This window comes from Primulina eburnea, chromosome 2 (genome assembly GCF_022965805.1).
Source record: "Primulina eburnea isolate SZY01 chromosome 2, ASM2296580v1, whole genome shotgun sequence".
Taxonomy (NCBI): domain Eukaryota; kingdom Viridiplantae; phylum Streptophyta; class Magnoliopsida; order Lamiales; family Gesneriaceae; genus Primulina; species Primulina eburnea.
Window position 1 is genome coordinate 2128577 of NC_133102.1, and position 19328 is coordinate 2147904.

The following is a 19328-nucleotide window of genomic DNA, read 5'->3' on the forward strand; positions in this document are numbered from 1 at the left end:
CTATCAATTAAGTTCGAAAATAATTTTTCAAATATGTGATTCGACTATTTGCAGAGCATGAGATGAAATGCAATGATGGATATAAAAAAAATAGTAATGGATAGATTTGAACATTTTGAAGATCGAAGCTATTTGGTATTCCATAACCCTGGGGACGTTTACTTTCTTTTAGAGAAAGTTTGCCACACCCATTTTTCAAAATCATCCTACATGAACATCTGCTTAGTCGAGCAGACTAAATTTTTTTCAAGATTAACACTGAAGAATCATACGTTCTTTGTTTTGAATTTAGATGTTTATGCGAACATTTTGTATAAAAATCACTGTGATGTAGCATAAAATAATCCTTGTAAATGTGTAAGATATTCCCAGCTTTAAAAATTTCCAGGGAAATGTGTAAAGGTTACGATCTTTAAAAACTTCCTGATTTTCCACCATGTTACTTCATAGTTGACGTAAAAATTATAATGTTTTATTTTGATGCAAAGGTTCCCACACTGATACTTGTTAGTTCTTGTGCACTTAAATTATTTGTAAGATTGAATTCTCAAGTCGTCACTCATAAAATTTGACCGTATGAATAGAAATAAATGCAATATTAAGGAACCAAACATTAAATCAGCCCTGTAGATACATCGATGCGGGAAGAATACAATTTACAGCGAACCAAATATTCGATATCAGTCACTTGCCATACTACTGCATTAGCACACAGCACGATGTGATCTTTTTTCCTTCTTGTTCTTTTTTAATTATAACAATACAATGTAATAAAGCTGTATATTTTACATCACATGAATAACAAATACAAACTGGTTGATAATTACTTTCATTAAGATGCAGACTGCATGGTTGTATCTGTCCTACTCGCTATCACTGCTTGTTCTGCCGCAACTTCATCACAAGCATGCAATATAGTGCATACATCATTTGTTTCTAAGAATTTCTCCGCGTTGACAAGAATAATAGGCGCATATTCAAATACCAATCTTTTACACTGCAGAAAAACAGAAATCAAACCAAACTAATGAGCTTTTTACAGAAAGAAATGTTAGACTGCACTATGCTATTCTCGATCACAAGTAAAGCCCATCAGATTGAAGCATAGCTAACTAAATGAATTTCATGTGTGCTCACCTTTTGGACATTATTTTTGATTGAGTTACATGCCTTTAGGAGCAGCTCGACCACTTTCAACTGAAACAACAAATAAATAAATCAATGTCAGAGCCCATGTTTCATGAAATCAAATATAAATGCTACAGTCGAGTTATCATATTGAAAATAATTAGCTAGTTTTCAGCAGTGATTTTGAAAACAAATGAGCACCGCAATCAAACAGTAAGCACAAAAGCAGAAAAAAATGATTCAGCTTGATATCACATAATTGCAAATAACTATATTCTGGATGTATGCTGAATGATTATTATTCACGGTCCTAAAATCATTTAATTGAGGGTGTGATAACTTCAAGGAATGTCTCCAATATTTCTTCGAGGTTCTTGGTCTCTAATTGTCCTGCATGGACTTGACATAGCTCCCATAGCAACCATGTTAGTATTGATAAATATGCATGACATACACACTCAATGTCCCACATTTGTATTTTCTTCTTCAATTTTTTCAGCGAGATACTTTTAATGAACCTCTTCAAATGATTCCACCAGCCATTGTCTTATTATTACAAGACAGATACTGAATCTTATGTCACCAACAGGCTGCATTCCTATTAGGAACTTATGCAAACACCTAACAATCTATCCATAAGACAACAATTGCGCCTCACATTATAAGATCCGAAGGTAGAGCTACCGTTGCAAAACAAAATCTGCATCAATAGTTTGCAAGATCAATTATCTTGATGTTTATATGGTGCTTATCAGCTGAAGGCACGAATTTACCTCAGTGTCGGGATCTTTCAACTTCAATAAGGCTTCTGCTACCAAATTATGGCACACATCACATTTATTATTCTTAGAGAGATCCAGGGGAAAGGAAATCACTACTTCACAAAGACCAGACTTTTGGCAGAAACCATTAGGTTCTATTGAGGAAAGCCTCCATGAAAAATAGAGGGGCATAATAGTCCACCAAAGTTGCACACTGCAGGAAATAAAAAATAATCACAAGAAGTGCTCGGAATAAGATATCAGAATAAGAACAAATAAAATCTAGTCTTATAAAATTAGCTGTTTCTGAAACTTTACCCGAATTCTGAAGTTCCATGTTTTTTTATATAATATATTTTCTTTTTTTATTTTTAACATTTTTCTCAAAGAATAACCTACAGTGCTTAACTAAGTCAATTAAATTAGAATTTTGTCTTCCATTCTATATGATATGCCCTAAAACTAGCAGACATTACATAGGATGGCGGCCATATTTTCATATGGTTAGCACTATACACTAGTAGGTCATATCAGTGATTATTGAAACTATAAGAAACAAAATGGAAAAGTTCCGTTTAATACATCTAAGCTTAGGCCCAAGAGTTTCTTAAATACCTGCTTACTGAATGTTGGTATCCTAGCGCAGGTTTTGTGAAGGATTTCAATGATCTCGGTTTGGGTTTTGTTCTCTGAGAGGTAATTAAGAGCATCTGCAGAAAATTCTTCACACAATGAACACAAGGTTTCGTTCTTGGTAACTTCTTCCATATGTGGAGATTCTCCCCCTGACAGCTTGTTATATGACTGCTGAACTGCACACAGAAGGTAGAAATTAGTATTCACTGCAAACAATTATTGTTGAAAGTCAAGACAGAACATTGTTTTATTAAAAAAGACACGACTGACAAGAAACTAAATAAATTTGCTCAAATTTATTCATAATCAGAAAGAGTGTTATGTGAAGGAAGGGCTGCTGGTGATTCTAGGCAGCAAATTAACATTCCAAGGACTGGTGCTAATGTGGTACACCACATGGGAACTCAACGGTGCTGAAACACAAACACATTGGATGAGTGACCAATGCAAAATGCAATAGATATGCATGAAAGCCATGTCATAATACTAATACTAAATTATAAGTGTCTGATGAGTCTTTTTATCTGGCTTCTGGACACCATAATAATATATTCTGAATATGGGGCCTTATCTAACAAGTGCACAAGAGTTGGCCACGTATGATGAAGGGATAAACCCATTATTAAGGTTCTATATGATGTATAGAGTTCGATGTATTTCACAGCTATGCAAACCTGAAATCATTTTATTGAAGTCGGCAGAAGTCAGATCTCTAGCATTACAGCACCAGAAGATGCTGACTATGAATAAAAATAGGAGCACCCTCATATCCATGCTGCAACAAATGAAAATGTCAGCCCAAAATACAGGAATTTTAGCAAGTACAAAAGATAACACCCCCTCGCAACAATTTCAAAACACTTGCTAACCAACAGCTAAAATCACTCAATGAACCCAATATCTTGAATCAAAACATTCGACAAAAGGAATAAAATGGAGTATTAAGAAAGGCACATATCTACAAGAAGATAATTGCACTGAAAGAGTTGATAGAGCATAAAGAAAGGTACATATCTACAAGAAGATAATTACACTGAAAAGGTTGATACTTTCTGGTAAAACAATATTTAGGTAGTTTTCTGGTAAAACCATAGTGCTTGCAAGTGATTAAAAAAAGTGAGTGATATTTGCAAACACTACCTTAACGACCAAGTCATCAAACAGGTGATGTTTTGGATGGTTTCGCTCGTTAGTGATAAGCTTCTCTTTCTTTTGCATTGAACAATCATCCAAATATTTCTCGATTGATTAAAAACCACATAACATCATCAGAATAGGACTCGATCAATTCGGTAACGCCCAACTCGGATAATCCCGATATAACACCGAAACCTACTATGGTGAAGATGCCCCCAATTAATCCAACAGGCAGAAAACATTCTACATTAATTCAAACTGTGCTTAAATCGTTTCGAATTTCCAACACACAAAAACATCACTAATATAAAAGGCAATCAATCGGAACTGGAAACTAACAAATCAAAGAATTCTGACCTGGCCAAAAGGTGAGATTTCAGGTCCAGAGCGAATTCTTCCCTCTCTAAGCAACCAACCAAATCGATGATTGCTTCGTCTTACATACGTGTATTAATACTCCGGGAATAACTAACGTGGACCATTCGTGTCCTTTTGTCCAATACACGTAAGTTCTGTAACAGAAAATTACTCCTTTGTGTTCCGACTCATGTCTTTCCCCCAGGCAAACACGAGATTTCACTTCAATTAAGACAATATTACCTTTGGATGAGCATTAGATTTCAAATTAATGAATTTTAAATATATTTTTGATTTCATAGAAAAGCAAGAACATCAGTTTCAAATTCACAATTATATGTTCATATTTCAATGTTAATTTGGATTAATTTCAATAAATAATAATATCATTTGAAATATATTATATTTTATATAATTAATATATAAATAACTTATATAAATATTTAATATTCGATATATTGTTTACATTAAAACCATTAACGAAGCACAAAAACTTATTTGAGATATTATCACATGTCAATTTTGTGAGACTCATATTCTATTTGGATCGTCCATCAAAAAATATTACTTTTTATTATAAATATGATCAAAATTAAACCGTCTAGTACATAAAGATTCTTGAGACCGTCTAACAAAAAAACATACTTTAAATGAAATTCATGGATTTCAAATGCATCTCTTCAAACATACCCTAAATGCTTGTAACATTCTTTCTCTTTGATTATCTCACAATAAACCTACTCTAAACGAAATCCATAGATTGCATATCTATTAATTCAAATGTAACATTATTTATCTTTGATTGGTCATTAATTTTGTAAAAAATAAAGGTTCAATACTTTTACAAGTATGTCTCTTGTGAGACAAATTGTGAGATGAGTCAACCCAACCGATATTCACAATAAAAATTAATATTTTTGCATGGATGACCCAAATAGATATCTGTATCATAAAATACGACTCGTAAAACCGTCTCACACAAATTTTTACTTACTTTTACCATTGATTATTAACAAACTTGAATACGAGAGCTGTCTATGACTAATCAAGCAAATCTCATGAGCACTTTGAAATAAAAGGGTTTCCTATCCATAAACGATCATATATCTTTTACTATTTATTAAGTTTAAGCATATTAGAATAACTGTTTTTGGTGTCTTTGGTCTGTTTTTTGGTTTCCCTATTTTGCCCCTATTTGATATCAAAATTACATTTTTGTTTTTTTTAAAATTTCAAAAAACATTTTTGTTTTTATTTTTTTTATTACAAGTATTCAAATAGCACTTTAGTACATCGATAATTTGTCAAATTTCATTTTAGTCCATAAATAATTATAAAAAAAATTGTACACACACGCACCGCGTGTGCAGAGTAGCTAGTATTATAAGAACGAACATGTAAATGTAAATAAAATAAAAAGCGAGAATCTAGAAATGAGAATATTAATTTTACAACAAAATAATATTCAATCTGAGTATGATCTATATCACATTTTACAACTATATAATATACCATCTGAGTATGAGATCTATTTTAGAATATAAGAATAATAGATTACGGATTCATCTCCAAGAAATTTGAATTAAAGTAATAGATGAAAAAAACAATATATTTATGGAATATAAATATTTTTTAAAAGGAAGATATATCCAAACTAATCGGGTTTATTTTTCTTTCATTTTATAACCCCCAACTCCGAGCATATAAAATAGAGTTATTATGCCAAAAATAAAGCAGAATATCGAAGGAATAAAAAGACTAATAAATAACATTTTCCACTTCCCCTTTCGAGAATTGTGCACAAGAGCCGCACTTCACCTCTTCTCTGTGCTTTGTATAATACATGTATATCTACGCTTCCATCGGCCCCTCCGCCGCCGCCGATATTCGCTCTGCCGCAGTTTAGGTTTTTCCAGAGCTGGATTATCCGTACTTCCCTCTCTCCATCTCCTTGCGCCGTTCTTTTACAGGCTTCGTCGATTAATCGTCACCTCTTCTCAAACACCCGCCTTTCTATATCTATCTCTGTCTTTCATTCTTCCCTAAAAGTTGGAACTGAAGGATCCCAAAGTTCTTGGGCTTATCCGATCAATTGGGGCGATTAGGGTTTTTTTTCAATGAGTTTCCCGGCAAAATCAGTCCGACCAGGGCAGGGCTGAAGAAACTTGGGAAATTGGTTGAAATTTTATGGCATTGGGGGGTTTGATGGCTGCATCTCGATTTTCTCAATCTTCAGCGGCCGTCTCTAACCACTTGGAGGAGTTCTCCTCAAATGATACTCACGTGGAGGAGGATGGTGAGAGAAGTGTTAATAGTAGCAATAGCGTTGATAATAATAACGATAATGCCAGGGATTTTAGTGAGACAGCCAGCAGTAGCTACGTAGTTATGACCACCACCACCAGCATGGCGTACTTGCCGCAGACTTTAGTGTTGTGTGAGTTCAGGCATGATGGTTTTGAGGAGTGCGTGCCTTCGGGCCCGTCAGACAGTGGGCTGGTCTCAAAATGGCGGCCCCGGGATCGAGTAAGCTCCCTGATTTTATCTCTTTATTCTGTTTGCTGATTTATGAATATAATGTTCTTTCCTGTTTACCCTAGTGCATTAATTGTGTGAATCCACACTGCATATGTGAATACGGGCATTAAATGTTATATTGTGTGGTGCTATAATCTGTGAAGAAAGAGAGTTTGTCACTCACCGAGTTGAAATGAAGACGATGGCTTGTCCAGCTTTTGTGGTGCCCGTCTCCTTGTTAAGACCCTGCCCCTTTTCAAACACTTTCCATCTTTAGCTTTTCTGAAGCCATTCTTCTAAATTCACCCAATATGCCGTCCGGGTTCGATATCAGAACTTTGACATTTGCTTTGCTTGGAATTGGATGAAATCAATGTTTTCTGGTGCTAGAATTCTAGTGTTTGTGTTATCATAAGTGGTATTCTATCGCTAACTGATTGAAGTGGTTTTGAGGTGTTTTCTTTGAATGTAGAATTTCACGTCTCTGGTGGTATGTCAGTGAGTTGATGTATCTTTTTTGTTGAAGCGGTTCTGTGGATCATTTTTTCATTTACAAAATTATTCGTGTTACCTCTAAAATCATCATTGCAGATGAAGACTGGTTGTGTTGCTCTGGTTCTGTGTTTAAACATTAGTGTTGATCCACCCGATGTAATAAAGATATCTCCTTGTGCACGTATGGAATGCTGGATCGGTAAATTCGTCTTCCTTAATTAATTTTGTTCACCACTTACTTGATAGTACTTGATTAACCTAATTTGTTTGACTGTAGTATTAATTTATGCCATTATATCTGGAACTTATCTTAACTTTTGTACAAAGCTAGTGGCAGGGTGGTATTCTTTCAGAGAGGCTATTCACAGGCATTGCCTTTTTCTACCGCTCTAGATTTTCATAGCATCACCACTTCCATGTCATGTGCATGCCTTGGCGCTAGCTTTGTGATTTGAAAATGGCTGGTTTAGTGTTTTGTATTTGAACTTTGTGGGTGTCCATAAAGGAAACTGCTTTGCTCTTCAATTTAAAGCGAGTAGTTGGTATGTAGTTATATTGGTTTAGGCTATGGTGAAGGGTGTAAAGTATTTTGTCACGTGGCCGGTTCCATTTTGGGAAGAAGTTGTTTGAACAGAAAATGATAAATCTTTGTCAGACTGAAAGGAGATCAGCAGGGGAAGCTTTTTCCTCTGTTATTTTTATCTATTTTGCAATTCAGAAAATCTCTTCTTCTTTTTTTTTTTTTTGTGAAACCTGAAGTAAAAATGCTGCTGCTGCTATTGGTTGGTTACTTTCTTTTCATTTTTTTTCCTTGGGCTCTGTTTTCTGGATTAAGGAAAGTGTAGAGGATTTCAGCACTTTTGCATACTTTACAGATTTCATACAATTTGAAAATATGCAAGATTTGTCTTTGACATATTGATTGTTAATTAGGACGTGTTTGATGGATTTTAAAAATGTATTGTGACCCGTGAGGATGATGGTTACCTATCGCTGAACCACATCCTTCATGTCTTTTGTTTTATTTAAGAAGAGTAGAAGACTTTGATCTTCTGGTGTTATGATAGTGGAGGTTTTTATGAACATGGCATGATTGTTATGGTCTTATTTTATTTCCTTGTGGAAAATTTGTTATGAATTTATTTTGTTCGCACAGCTATGATGTAAATTCCAAGTTGTCCATAAATTATAATTGATCATACAAGTTAATGTATTTTATCACCATTTTTTTGTAGACCCTTTCACAATGGCACCTCAGAAAGCGCTTGAAACAATAGGTAGAACCTTGAACCAACAATATGAGCGGTGGCAACCAAAGGTATGTAAATATTTTTCTCCTCTTATTTTGGATGCTTTGATTATATGATTTGATATGCTATAATTCTGATATAATATAGTAGTATGATTAGTTTATATAAATGAACAGAGATAGAGAGATTATGCATTTGATACTCATGCTAGGGTGATTAAATTTATGTTAATTTGTTGATGCTTGAGCAGGCTCGTTACGAAATTTCATTGGATCCCACTGTTGATGAAATCAAGAAACTATGCACTAAATGTCGCAAATATGCAAAATCTGAGAGAGTTCTTTTTCACTATAATGGTCATGGTGTACCGAAGCCTACTCCTAATGGTGAAATTTGGCTGTTTAATAAGGTCCGTTTGCTGAGACCACATCTTTTGTGCCCTCAGTGCATTAATCCTGTACTTGGAAAATGTTATGTGAACTGGTTTGGGTGTTTTTACTTAACCATGTGGTTGTAAGTCAAGACTTATAACCCCACTATATTGGAATGTTTTGTAAAAAAGGTAATGTTGCTAATTACATGGTCTGGCAAAAATAATCCATCCAGTCTAACTAAAATTTTTCCTCTCCCCCTGTTCTCATTTGCTGTTCCCGCAGAGTTATACACAGTACATCCCTTTGCCAATCAGTGATCTGGATTCCTGGTTGAAGACACCCTCTATATATGTTTTTGATTGTTCTGCTGCTGGGATGATTGTTAGTGCCTTCATTGAGGTACTTGACAATAAACATGGCCCAGTAAAACAGCTATTTTTTTTTGCTTTACCAACTTATCTTTTAAATAATCTCTCTTATGACAGCTCCAGGATTGCAGCACTTCAAGTTCAGGACCTTCCACGAGGGATTGTATTTTGCTGGCAGCATGTGAAGCTCATGAGACTCTTCCTCAGAGTGTTGAATTTCCTGCTGATATATTTACTTCTTGCCTCACAACCCCAATAAAAATGGCATTAAGATGGTGACTCTCGGCTCATTATTGTTTATCTCGATTATTGTTATTTGATTGTTAAGAGTTCTTCTATCGACTGCTCTTAATTTCATGGTGGGTATGAATATGAACTAACTACTTCCCGTAATTCTCAGCATCATTTTCTGATGTATCATATACTTCCAACACGTCTTATCTGCAGGAAATTTGTCTAGCATTTCTAAGTGCAAGCCTTAAAGTCGAACACACAGAAGAATGTTTATTCTCCTTGTAATAATTCAAACTGTTAGCTGTCAGTGGTTAATGACTCAGCACATTTATTTGCATGCACCCAATACCAAATTGTTACTTACAAGCTCTTTAATCTGAATCTCTCTGTGTTTGTCAGTGTCTTGGATAACTGTCACCATCCTTCTTTAAGTTTTCAAACTTGCTTAGTATTATGGTCGACATTGCGGTTCACTTCTCAGTTTGCCACTGAATTTGCTGTCTTTCTGCTCAGTTTGCTGTATGATTTCTCCATTTATGGTTGCTTTCAATAAATGATTATCTGAACATGTTTGACAGTTTGGTGCTGATGACATGGTATGTTTGCATGTTGACAATTATATGACGTTATCTGTTATTTATTCTTAATATTCCTTAAGTTCATCACATGATATGAACTCTAGGCATCATATGTGCTCTGGTGATTTCACTTCATTTGGGTGACAGAACATTTATGACATGTACTTTTCTTGTTTGGGTGGGGTGGGTTATTGTGCTTCTCAACGTGGTGGCGTGGCCTCTTTCTGCTTTTATGTATTATTTTATATATTTCAGGTTTTGCACCCGCTCGTTGCTTCACGAGTCATTTGATTATTCTTTAATTGATAAAATTCCTGGTCGCCAAACTGACCGGAAGACCCTACTTGGTGAGTTGAACTGGATATTCACAGCTGTGACTGACACTATAGCCTGGAATGTACTTCCTCGTGGTAATGATAGATATATAATTTTATGAAGTCTATTTTAACATAAATTTTTGTTCTTTAGCATGCATTTTGGTATATCTAAATGCCAGTGAATATTGGATTCTGCAGAATTGTTCCAGAAATTGTTCAGACAAGATCTTTTAGTTGCTAGCATGTTCCGGAATTTTTTACTTGCTGAAAGGATTATGCGCTCTGCTAATTGTTCTCCAATTTCATATCCAGTTTTGCCACCAACTCATCAACATCATATGTGGTAATTGCAAGAGTCTTCCTTGTATTTCTATTTACTCCTGAAATTTAATTGGATCAAGATTCAAGAATCAATATCCATCTGTTCATTATTTTTTGCTTCTGAATTATAGGGATGCTTGGGACATGGCTGCTGAAATATGCCTTTCTCAGCTTCCAGCTTTAGTTGAGGATCCTAATGTAGAGTTCCAGGTCTTAACCGTTGATTTGTTTTTTTGTATGCATTCTATGTTATTTTTTTGCTGGGTGGGAATTGAAAATGTGAGCACATCTGCATGAAAGTTTTTTTTAATGTGATTACTGACTAATGAATAAGCGACCCTTTTACATTGTTTTGGTTGCTGTTCTCTCCAGACCAGTCCATTTTTTACTGAGCAGTTAAAAGCTTTTGAGGTGTGGCTTAATCATGGATCAGAATATAAAAAGCCACCTGAACAGTTACCAATTGTTCTTCAGGTGGGGTTTATTCGATGTTCCTAGTCAATTATTTCTCAACTCTTGATGAATTTCTGGGATGCAACTCATGTAGAAAGTTCCATTTTTTTATGTGGGAAGTTTTTGGTTCTGGATGAGTTTGTGCTGTATTAAACAAGTTCACTGACTAATACATTTGAACAATTTTGATAATATTATAATATTGGTGGTAAATTTTGATGGGAGAGGGTTTAGTCTTCAAAGAAATAGTTGAAAACAACTACTTATGACATTTAAATCCCAAGTTGATGAGCCAGTCTTTCTGAAATACGCTTTCTGAAGAACCTAAAGTAACCGTGGTCTTTTTTAAGCTTAGAGTTAAACTCTGTCGTTTAATATTTTGTTCCTAACACAATTCACTGGTTATTTTTTATGGATTCTTTTAATAATTGCTATTCCTATATGATAATCTATTCTGTTAAGTTTTGAAAACCTGTTGACCTCTATTTTTTAATGAATTTCTCAGGTTTTACTCAGCCAGTGCCATAGATTTCGTGCATTGGTTCTTCTCGGTAAATTTTTGGACATGGGGCCTTGGGCTGTGGATCTGGTATTTCTTACTGGCTTTGATGATTATTATGTTAACTAGTAGCTGGAGTGTATACCTCAGAGTAGTTACACATTTGCTTACATACCTTATTTAGGCATTGTCTGTCGGAATATTTCCTTATGTGTTAAAGCTTCTGGCGACGACCACCCCAGAGCTACGTCAAATTCTCGTGTTCATCTGGACAAAGATTCTTGCACTCGATAAGGTGCAGTATATCTTTTCCTTTTTCTTCTCTCCCTCTTGAGATTTTTTGTTTCAAACTTTTGTAAACTATTGAGATTTATCCCTCATGCTTACAAGAGAACTTACAAAAGTAACTTTAGATGATGAATCTTGTCGTCATAGCAGACTCCGCCAGCAACCATAATATTTCCAGTAAACTACTTTTGGAATTGGGCCGAATCAACTAAATCCTAGAATTGCCATTTCTATTTGATCTGTCCATGTTTAGAATAACCTTTCATTGAAACAACACTTGTAATATGTAAGAATATCTTGGCTTATTATCTTTTTATTTATGTACTTCCCTTTTGATTGGAATGCAAGGATGTTGAACTATGGCGATAACTTCCTATCTCTATAGTCTTGTCAGGTTGATCTCGTGAAGGACTGGTGGGCACACATATTTCATTAGGTTTCTTGACAGCGTGGAAGCATATCCGGAGCAACGAGCAATGGCTGCATTTGTCTTGGCTGTCATTGTAGATGGTTACAGGCGGGGTCAGGAAGTATGCATGGAAGCTGGTCTCATACATGTTTGTCTAAAAATTCTTCAAAGCTCCTCACCAAATGAGGCACAAACTGGACCTCTGTTTCTTCAATGGATATGTTTGTGCCTTGGTAAGTTGTGGGAAGATTTTTTGGAGGCTCAAATGATAGGTTTGCAGGCTGATGCTCTTGCTGTTGTTGAACCTCTACTTTCAGAGCCGCAGCCCGAGGTTTGTCACTTCGTTAACTGCATGATTTATATGCTCGTGTGTTGTGAAATTTCTGATGTATCAGGCGACTAAAATAAACAAACGTGCACTTTCCAATGCTTAGTTTGATGGGCATATTTTAAATTTGAATCACATTTATTTAGGTTCGGGCAGCAGCTGTTTTTTCTCTGGGAACTTTACTTGATTTTGGATTTGACGCAACAAGAGATGGTCTTGGAGATGAAGACTCTGATGATGATGAAAAAATTAAGGCCGAAGCTGGTGTTATTAAGAGTCTGTTGAGTGTTGTTTCTGATGGAAGCCCACTGGTGCGAGCTGAAGTTGCCGTGGGTACGTACATTTTGAATGCTTGTGCTTGCCCCTGTTAAAAAATGTTTTATTCCTCAAATTCCTGGTCATGAAACCCTTTTCAGTAATTTTTTTCTAAATCATCTGACAATTGCATCATCTTATTATTAATTTGAACTGCGATGAATTTATTCCTCTGGCAAACAGCTCTGGCTCGTTTCTCCTTTGGTCACAACAAACATATTAAGTCGGTTGCTGCTGCTTATTGGAAGCCCCAATCCAACTCAGTGCTCGCAACTCTGCCTTCTTTTGCAATCAATGGTTCTGGTAGTGGATACACAACTCCGGTTCATTACAAGGCACATGGAAATAGAGTTCCATCTCCAGTTGGTCCTTTATCGCGGGTTGGGAATGACAGTCAGGCGGTGACTCGTGATGGGAGAGTCTCCTCTGGTAGCCCTCTTGCTACCTCTGGAATAATGCATGGATCCCCACTTTCTGATGATTCGTCACAGCATTCTGATTCTGGTGCATTAAATGACTTTGTTAGCAATGGTGTTGTTAACCATTCAAGGCGAAGGCCATTAGATAATTCACTATATTCGCAATGTGTATTGGCTATGTGTACTCTAGCGAAGGATCCATCACCACGCGTTGCCAGTCTTGGGCGAAGAGTATTATCCATTATTGGTATTGAACAAGTGACAAAATCGGTTAAATCTGCTGGTGGAAGTGCTCATCCCAATGAATCATCCACAACGGCAACCACCAGTCTTTCTGGATTGGCTCGTTCCTCTTCTTGGTTTGAACTGAATGGTGGTAAGATGATTATCTTGGTGGTTTGTGGCATGATAGTTAGAATTTGGTTATTTACATCTTTAGTTCTTGCTGTTGAAAGCTTAGTGTGTTGTGTCCTTTATGTTCTGGAATTGTGTCTTATTTTTTTTCTGTTTTCTCTGCAATTGAGCTTTATCCTTTATTGTAGCAATTTATCTTGTAACTATTCTATTAAATTTGTGTAGGAGGCCGTCTGCCATTGACATTTAGAACCCCTCCAGTTAGTCCTCCCAGACCAAGCTACATGACAGGAATACGGAGAGTAAGCTCCTTGGATTTTAGGCCACACCTAATGAATCCTCCAGACTCAGGACTTGCTGATTCACTATTAGGTTCTTCTGGACTATCTGGAGCTTCTGAGCGTAGTTTTCTTCCACAATCGACGATCTATAATTGGAGCTGTGGTCACTTTTCAAAGCCACTTCTTACTGCAGTGGATGATAGCGAAGATATAATTGTTAGAAGAGAAAAAAACGAGAAACAAGCATTAGACTACATTGTGAAATGTCAACACTCTGGTTGGTATATTCAACTGATTGTTATTGTCCCTGATTTTTTCTCTCACGCTTCTCATTTTGACAAACAACTTCATGATCGAACCATATTACTTGCGTTTTCAGCTGTGAGTAAAATGCATAATCAAATCGCCGGTTGGGATACCAGATTTGTGACTGGTACCAAGACCACACTGTTACAGCCCTTTTCGCCTGTTGTAATTGCTTCAGATGAAAATGAAAAGATTAGGTGGGTGAAATTGGTGCACTTTGGCACTATATGTTTCACCAATTGATTGGATGCGTCATTGAATTTTAGTCAATCTATCAGTTTTTTGGTGCAAATGCTTTTATTGTCTAGAATATTTATTCCGAAAGGCTGATCATATAAGAATTTCATACTTGTACTTTTGCAAGGGAGGAGTTTTTCTTTTGGTAGCTGTTTGCTACGTTTGGAGTTCATGTCACCTCTTATCTAAAGTTTTCACGTTGTAGCATTGTTTCATAACTTCATTATTGTGCTCTTGTTCTAATTAGTTATTGTTCCCTTGTTCTAATTAGTGTGAAGTTGACATAGGGGAATATGGGGTCAAAAGCATTTTGTAAATACTATTTTTTTTGGGTGAAATAGTGTTGATTAACCAACCATAAAGATGAAGCTAATTTTGACTTGCTTTATCAGGAAAGTATAGCACATTAAGAAGCATGGTCGCGATGTCAAGATAAATTTTTGTCATTGCATATGTTGGCTTATTGGCAAATGTGATCGTAAAAGTGCTTGTCATTTGGTTTTGTCCTGTGAGGAGTCGTCGGAATATATTAATGCTTAACATTCCTCGTGATCGAAATCAAGTTTTGGTGGACTTGCCATCTGTCTTACGCTTGGTTTTTGAACTTCATGTGAAAACTTTGTACAGGGCCATGGAGGCTATTCTTGTATGACTCCTTTTGAAAAAATATATTTGATCCTTTGTCTCTGGTGGTTGAGCAGTTCTTGAGTTTGCTCTGTTATGTTGTCAGTTGGATTCATTTGTTTATGCTTGACATTTTACTCTGCTTTCTCGGTATGTGATATGATAGGGTATGGAATTATGAGGAAGCTACTCTTCTTAACAGTTTCGATAACCATGATTATCCTGATAAAGGCGTTTCGAAGCTCTGTCTTGTAAATGAGCTTGTTGAGAACTTGCTCCTTGTAGCATCAAGTAAATTCCTTTCTCAAGTTTGCTCAACATTTTTACTTGTATCTGTCAATAATTTTTAAAATTGATCTATACCCTACTTAATTGGAATTAGATGATGGAAACATTCGGATTTGGAAAAATTTCACCTCAAAAGGGGAGCAGAAATTAGTTACTGCATTTGCTTCAATTCGTGGTCACAGACCTGGTGTACGTGCTGTGAATGCTGTTGTTGATTGGCAGCAGCAGTCTGGATATCTTGTAGGCTCTACAGCTTACTGTGGTTTATGCTAACTATTTTCTGCAAATTTAATACCCAAGACACACATGGACAAATGTACTACTTGGTATTTTTATCATGCTTTTCTTATACATGCCTTCTTTGCTTCCGTACTAGTTTGCATCAGGCGAAATTTCATCTATCACAGCGTGGGATCTGGATAAAGAGCAACTCGTCAGCACTATTCCCTTGACATCTGATTCTAGCATCTCAGCATTGGTGGGTTTTACTTAGAAATTATTCAGATTGGAAAATGGCTAATATGAGGAATTATATCTTCCAAATTTTTCATCCTGTTGCTTTTGAAATTGTTTTTTTTTATTTGTCAAATCAACCTTGATGATTTTCAGTGTCCATTGTTGTCTTAATGCATTGTACGATTTTACTTGATAAGTAATATTTGTGCTGGTTGGTGGTTTTATAATTATTTTTGTTGGAGTTAAAATCGGATCTGTTAAGTTGCAAATCACATGTGATCTCACTATGCCAGTTTAGTGTCTAGGACTTCGCTTCTTCCTCTTGCACACACAAGTCTCCTTATCACTAATCATTAACTTAATCTGAGATTGCTTAATGTGTTCAATAACCCGCTCTGCCTTCATGGTTGGTTTCTAACCTCTTTTGTCTACCCTATCTTTTTTACAAATTCAGAGTTTCTTATCAGCCGATTTGTTTGTGCATCACGTAGGCTGTTTCTCAAGTTCATGGTGGTCAATTTGCTGCTGGTTTTGTGGATGGCTATGTCCGGTTATATGACATTCGTACTCCTGAAATGTAAGAATTTTTTGTTTGTTTGTTTGTTTTATCACCCCCGAGGCCATTGTGAGCTCCATGGTGCTTTGTTTCCACTTTTATGCACTTTGATGGGCATCTGATTATAGTTTCAGAATATTTGTCCTTTCATCCTCTCATGACGAGACAGCTTGTTGCCATGTTTCAGCAAGAAGCTTTTGTGGGCCATGCTTGCAAACCTTTTATATTGGTTACTGTGCAACTGCTTAGATGTTTCTTGGGCAGTCTAGTTAAGATTGTGCAATTGTCAACTTATCAGCCGTTCATCTATAACACTTGGTTAATATTTAATAAATGGACTCATGATTCCTGATCTATGTTTATTATGCATGTTTTGGCTATTTATCCTGCATTAAAACTATTTTTTAAGTGTATGTTTAACTATCTGCTTTTCTCTGTATTTTTGCATGCTTGATTTAGGCTGGTTAGTGAAACCCAACCTCACACCCAACGCGTTGAAAGAGTTGTAGGGATGGGCTTCCAACCTGGACTTGAACCAGCAAAGGTGACTCTCTTTCTCTCCATGTGATGGCTTCATCATGTGCTCGTCTTACTGTTGTTTCTGCAATGTTCCTGCCGTAGTAACAGCCGTGGAATACCTAATATGAATGAGGTTGAGTCTATGTTGATGGCTAGTGCAGCTTTATCACCATCTTTTTTTCTTTCCTTAAACAGCTCGTCAGTGCATCCCAGGCTGGTAATATCCAGTTTCTTGACATGAGAGCCGCCAAAAAGACATACCTCACCATCGAAGCCCATAGGGGATCACTTACAGCATTGGCCATTCATCGGCATGCACCCCTTGTTGCTAGTGGCTCTGCTAAGCAATTTATCAAAATATTCAACTTGACGGGTGATCAGTTAGGCACCATTAGGTATCACCCCACTTTCATGGCTCAGAAGATTGGATCTGTTAGCTGCCTTACCTTCCATCCCTATCAAGTTCTGCTGGCTGCCGGAGCGGCTGATTCTTGTGTTTCAATATATGCCGATGAGATCTCTCCACCAAAATGAGCACAAAACTATTATGACATTTGAAAGCCTTTTGGAGAGTGATGGAGGTTGACAGAATATGATCTTGGAATGAAGGATTTGCAAATCGACCAGTACACTTGGAATGAAGGATTTGCAAATCGACCAGTCACGTTTTCTAACAATCAGGTTGCATCAAGAGTGGTGACTTAAATGGGTTCGGATTTGAAAGTGAATAATATATTATTTGGCCTCCTCTCTTGAGTTCTCAAAAGTTGGGAAGAATCAACTTTTTCCGTGGAGGCTATGGCAAATAATCTGTGTATAGGTGAAGAAGAAAGCTGTATGTATGTCAATTTTCCTTCATTTTTTCTTTGGTTTTTTTAGTGTGATTTTTCTCGTGTTGCTTTCTTTCCTCTGTCTTCCTTCCCTTTCGTCATCTTCTTTTCGTACCTTTTTGAACAGATGCAAACTTTTTCCAATCTGTACAGTTGTATTAGTATTTATTTATATTATTCAGCCTGCTAGCTTTTAGCTCAACATTTATTTCCTTGTCGACAACATATATTTGCATCTTGCTAGTGGGCATTACAAAGATAAATATGTTGTTTTGTCATAAAATGCTTAGAATTCACTTTAATTATTGTCTGCACGCATATTTGCAATGTTGTTAATCACAACCGCCCTCAACTCGATCACTATATTCAACTCATTCGTTACTTTCAGGAGACAGATTCTAGTACCTTTTTTCTTCCCAAGTACGACATAAACTCGACCGATGCATGTTTATCATTTATTCACGACGGAGAAGTTGAATTTGGCGATTAATCGGCTTTATCCGCGTTGATTTCATCAAGTATAACCATCAAACCAACTATGAAGGCATAGTCAACATTTGGATAACACAATCAAACTATAAGTATCCTTTCCAATCACAACGCCCCCAAACGTGTTCTGCTTGTGCATCTGCGTTAATATGAAGTAGTGTACTTTAGAAGAATGATTCCGAAGGAAAACCGATACTCTACCAGTCTGATAATGGTTTACCACAAACGTATTTGATGAATACCGTTTGGTATTTTACCTGTGCAATGGCTGTTGAATTGCTATCATATATACCACATGACCTCTCTAACCTGCTACCCAAGACTTTAAAATCCCATGAATTTTCTTCCTTATTACTGCCTGAGATTAGGTCCAATTCAGTCATCAGGGTCTGAGCTTGAAAAGTTGCCATTTTCTGTGTGCACTCTGTTGGTCCCACGTGCGGAATTTGAGATAATAAAATCCGAAAATAAAGAATAAACTGGACACCGAGATTTACTTGAAAAACCCTTAAAAAATTATTAGTGTAAAAACCACGGGCAAGATGAAAAGATTTCCACTATAATATTTTGTGGTGTACAACTTCACTGACTGTGTTTCCAAAGAGAATACAAACTCTCTTAATATAGGAGAACAAAACACCTCACAAATATTATAAAACACACTCAAATATATGTATACTGAGAGAAGAACTCAGAATGGGATACTTAGAAATACCGAATGATGCCTCAATTTATAGATGCATCATCCAGTGTGAATTTCATCTCCTATTTCAGAAGTCAGCTGCGGTATTCAAATTATCTTCCAGTTATGCTGGCACATTACTGTTCCCATTAAATGCTCCTGCCTAAATGTTCCTGCCGACACACTCCATATCTAAAAAATAACATCGGCAAGAAAAGCCCTGATTTACAAAATCTAGATTTATCGCAAGAAAGTAAAACTACCAAAAATGCGAAGTGTACCTTTTTCTTGAAAGTGACGATGATATTGCCTTGAGCATCGGCGAGGACATGATGGCCATGAAGACTCAGCAGCTTTTCTTTCACAGTAAACACAACATTCCCTTTATCATCAGTGACCACAAAATTGCCTCAAGTGACAGCTTGAGACGGATTTCTTCTGGAAGACAGAATTGCTGGCCAATTACAGCAGTCCGAGCACATCCATTTCCTGTCCTTTTCGATTGAGTTGACAGTGCATGTA

General features: G+C 36.4%; 2 protein-coding genes and 1 pseudogene across 3 annotated transcripts; 1 reads left to right on the top strand and 2 right to left on the bottom strand.

The window, feature by feature from the left end:
* Nucleotides 1-608: 608 nt before the first annotated feature.
* On the bottom strand, nucleotides 609-4178 carry LOC140818230 (uncharacterized). Of its 2 annotated transcripts, none has more exons than XM_073178135.1 (6): nucleotides 4020-4178; nucleotides 3200-3300; nucleotides 2505-2701; nucleotides 1902-2103; nucleotides 1138-1197; nucleotides 609-997 (listed from the first exon to the last, which is right to left on the bottom strand). In XM_073178135.1, exons 3-6 carry the CDS (start codon nucleotides 2597-2599, stop codon nucleotides 833-835), a joined length of 522 nt encoding a protein of 173 aa, XP_073034236.1. In that variant the 5' UTR covers nucleotides 2600-2701; nucleotides 3200-3300; nucleotides 4020-4178; the 3' UTR covers nucleotides 609-832. The 2 variants fall into 2 exon arrangements, with proteins under 2 accessions (XP_073034236.1, XP_073034245.1); XM_073178144.1 differs by lacking the exon at nucleotides 4020-4178 and adding an exon at nucleotides 3666-3867.
* A 1601-nt stretch (nucleotides 4179-5779) lies between these two features.
* On the top strand, nucleotides 5780-17837 carry LOC140818246 (regulatory-associated protein of TOR 1-like). The gene is given in 24 exon segments (XM_073178154.1): nucleotides 5780-6545; nucleotides 7128-7230; nucleotides 8267-8349; nucleotides 8532-8690; nucleotides 8938-9054; nucleotides 9141-9298; nucleotides 10091-10245; nucleotides 10351-10495; nucleotides 10605-10683; nucleotides 10846-10947; nucleotides 11432-11515; nucleotides 11610-11720; nucleotides 12099-12125; nucleotides 12127-12453; nucleotides 12597-12783; nucleotides 12949-13560; nucleotides 13764-14096; nucleotides 14199-14322; nucleotides 15153-15277; nucleotides 15369-15514; nucleotides 15651-15752; nucleotides 16222-16307; nucleotides 16746-16830; nucleotides 17001-17837. Coding segments are annotated over 24 exon segments (4128 nt in total). The 5' UTR covers nucleotides 5780-6206; the 3' UTR covers nucleotides 17340-17837.
* LOC140818253 (protein LURP-one-related 15-like) lies at nucleotides 17727-18938 on the bottom strand (annotated as a pseudogene).
* Between the last annotated feature and the right edge of the window lie 390 nt (nucleotides 18939-19328).

Bases quoted from the DNA above. Each gene is read 5' to 3' on its own strand.
- LOC140818230 (XM_073178135.1), bottom strand. From the start codon at position 2,599: ATGCTCTTAATTACCTCTCAGAGAACAAAACCCAAACCGAGATCATTG. The intron at 2,104-2,504 runs GTATTTAAGAAA...TATTTCCTGCAG, and splicing joins TACCAACATTCAGTAAGCAG to TGTGCAACTTTGGTGGACTA. The intron at 1,198-1,901 runs GTAAATTCGTGC...TTGTTGTTTCAG, and splicing joins TGAAAGATCCCGACACTGAG to TTGAAAGTGGTCGAGCTGCT.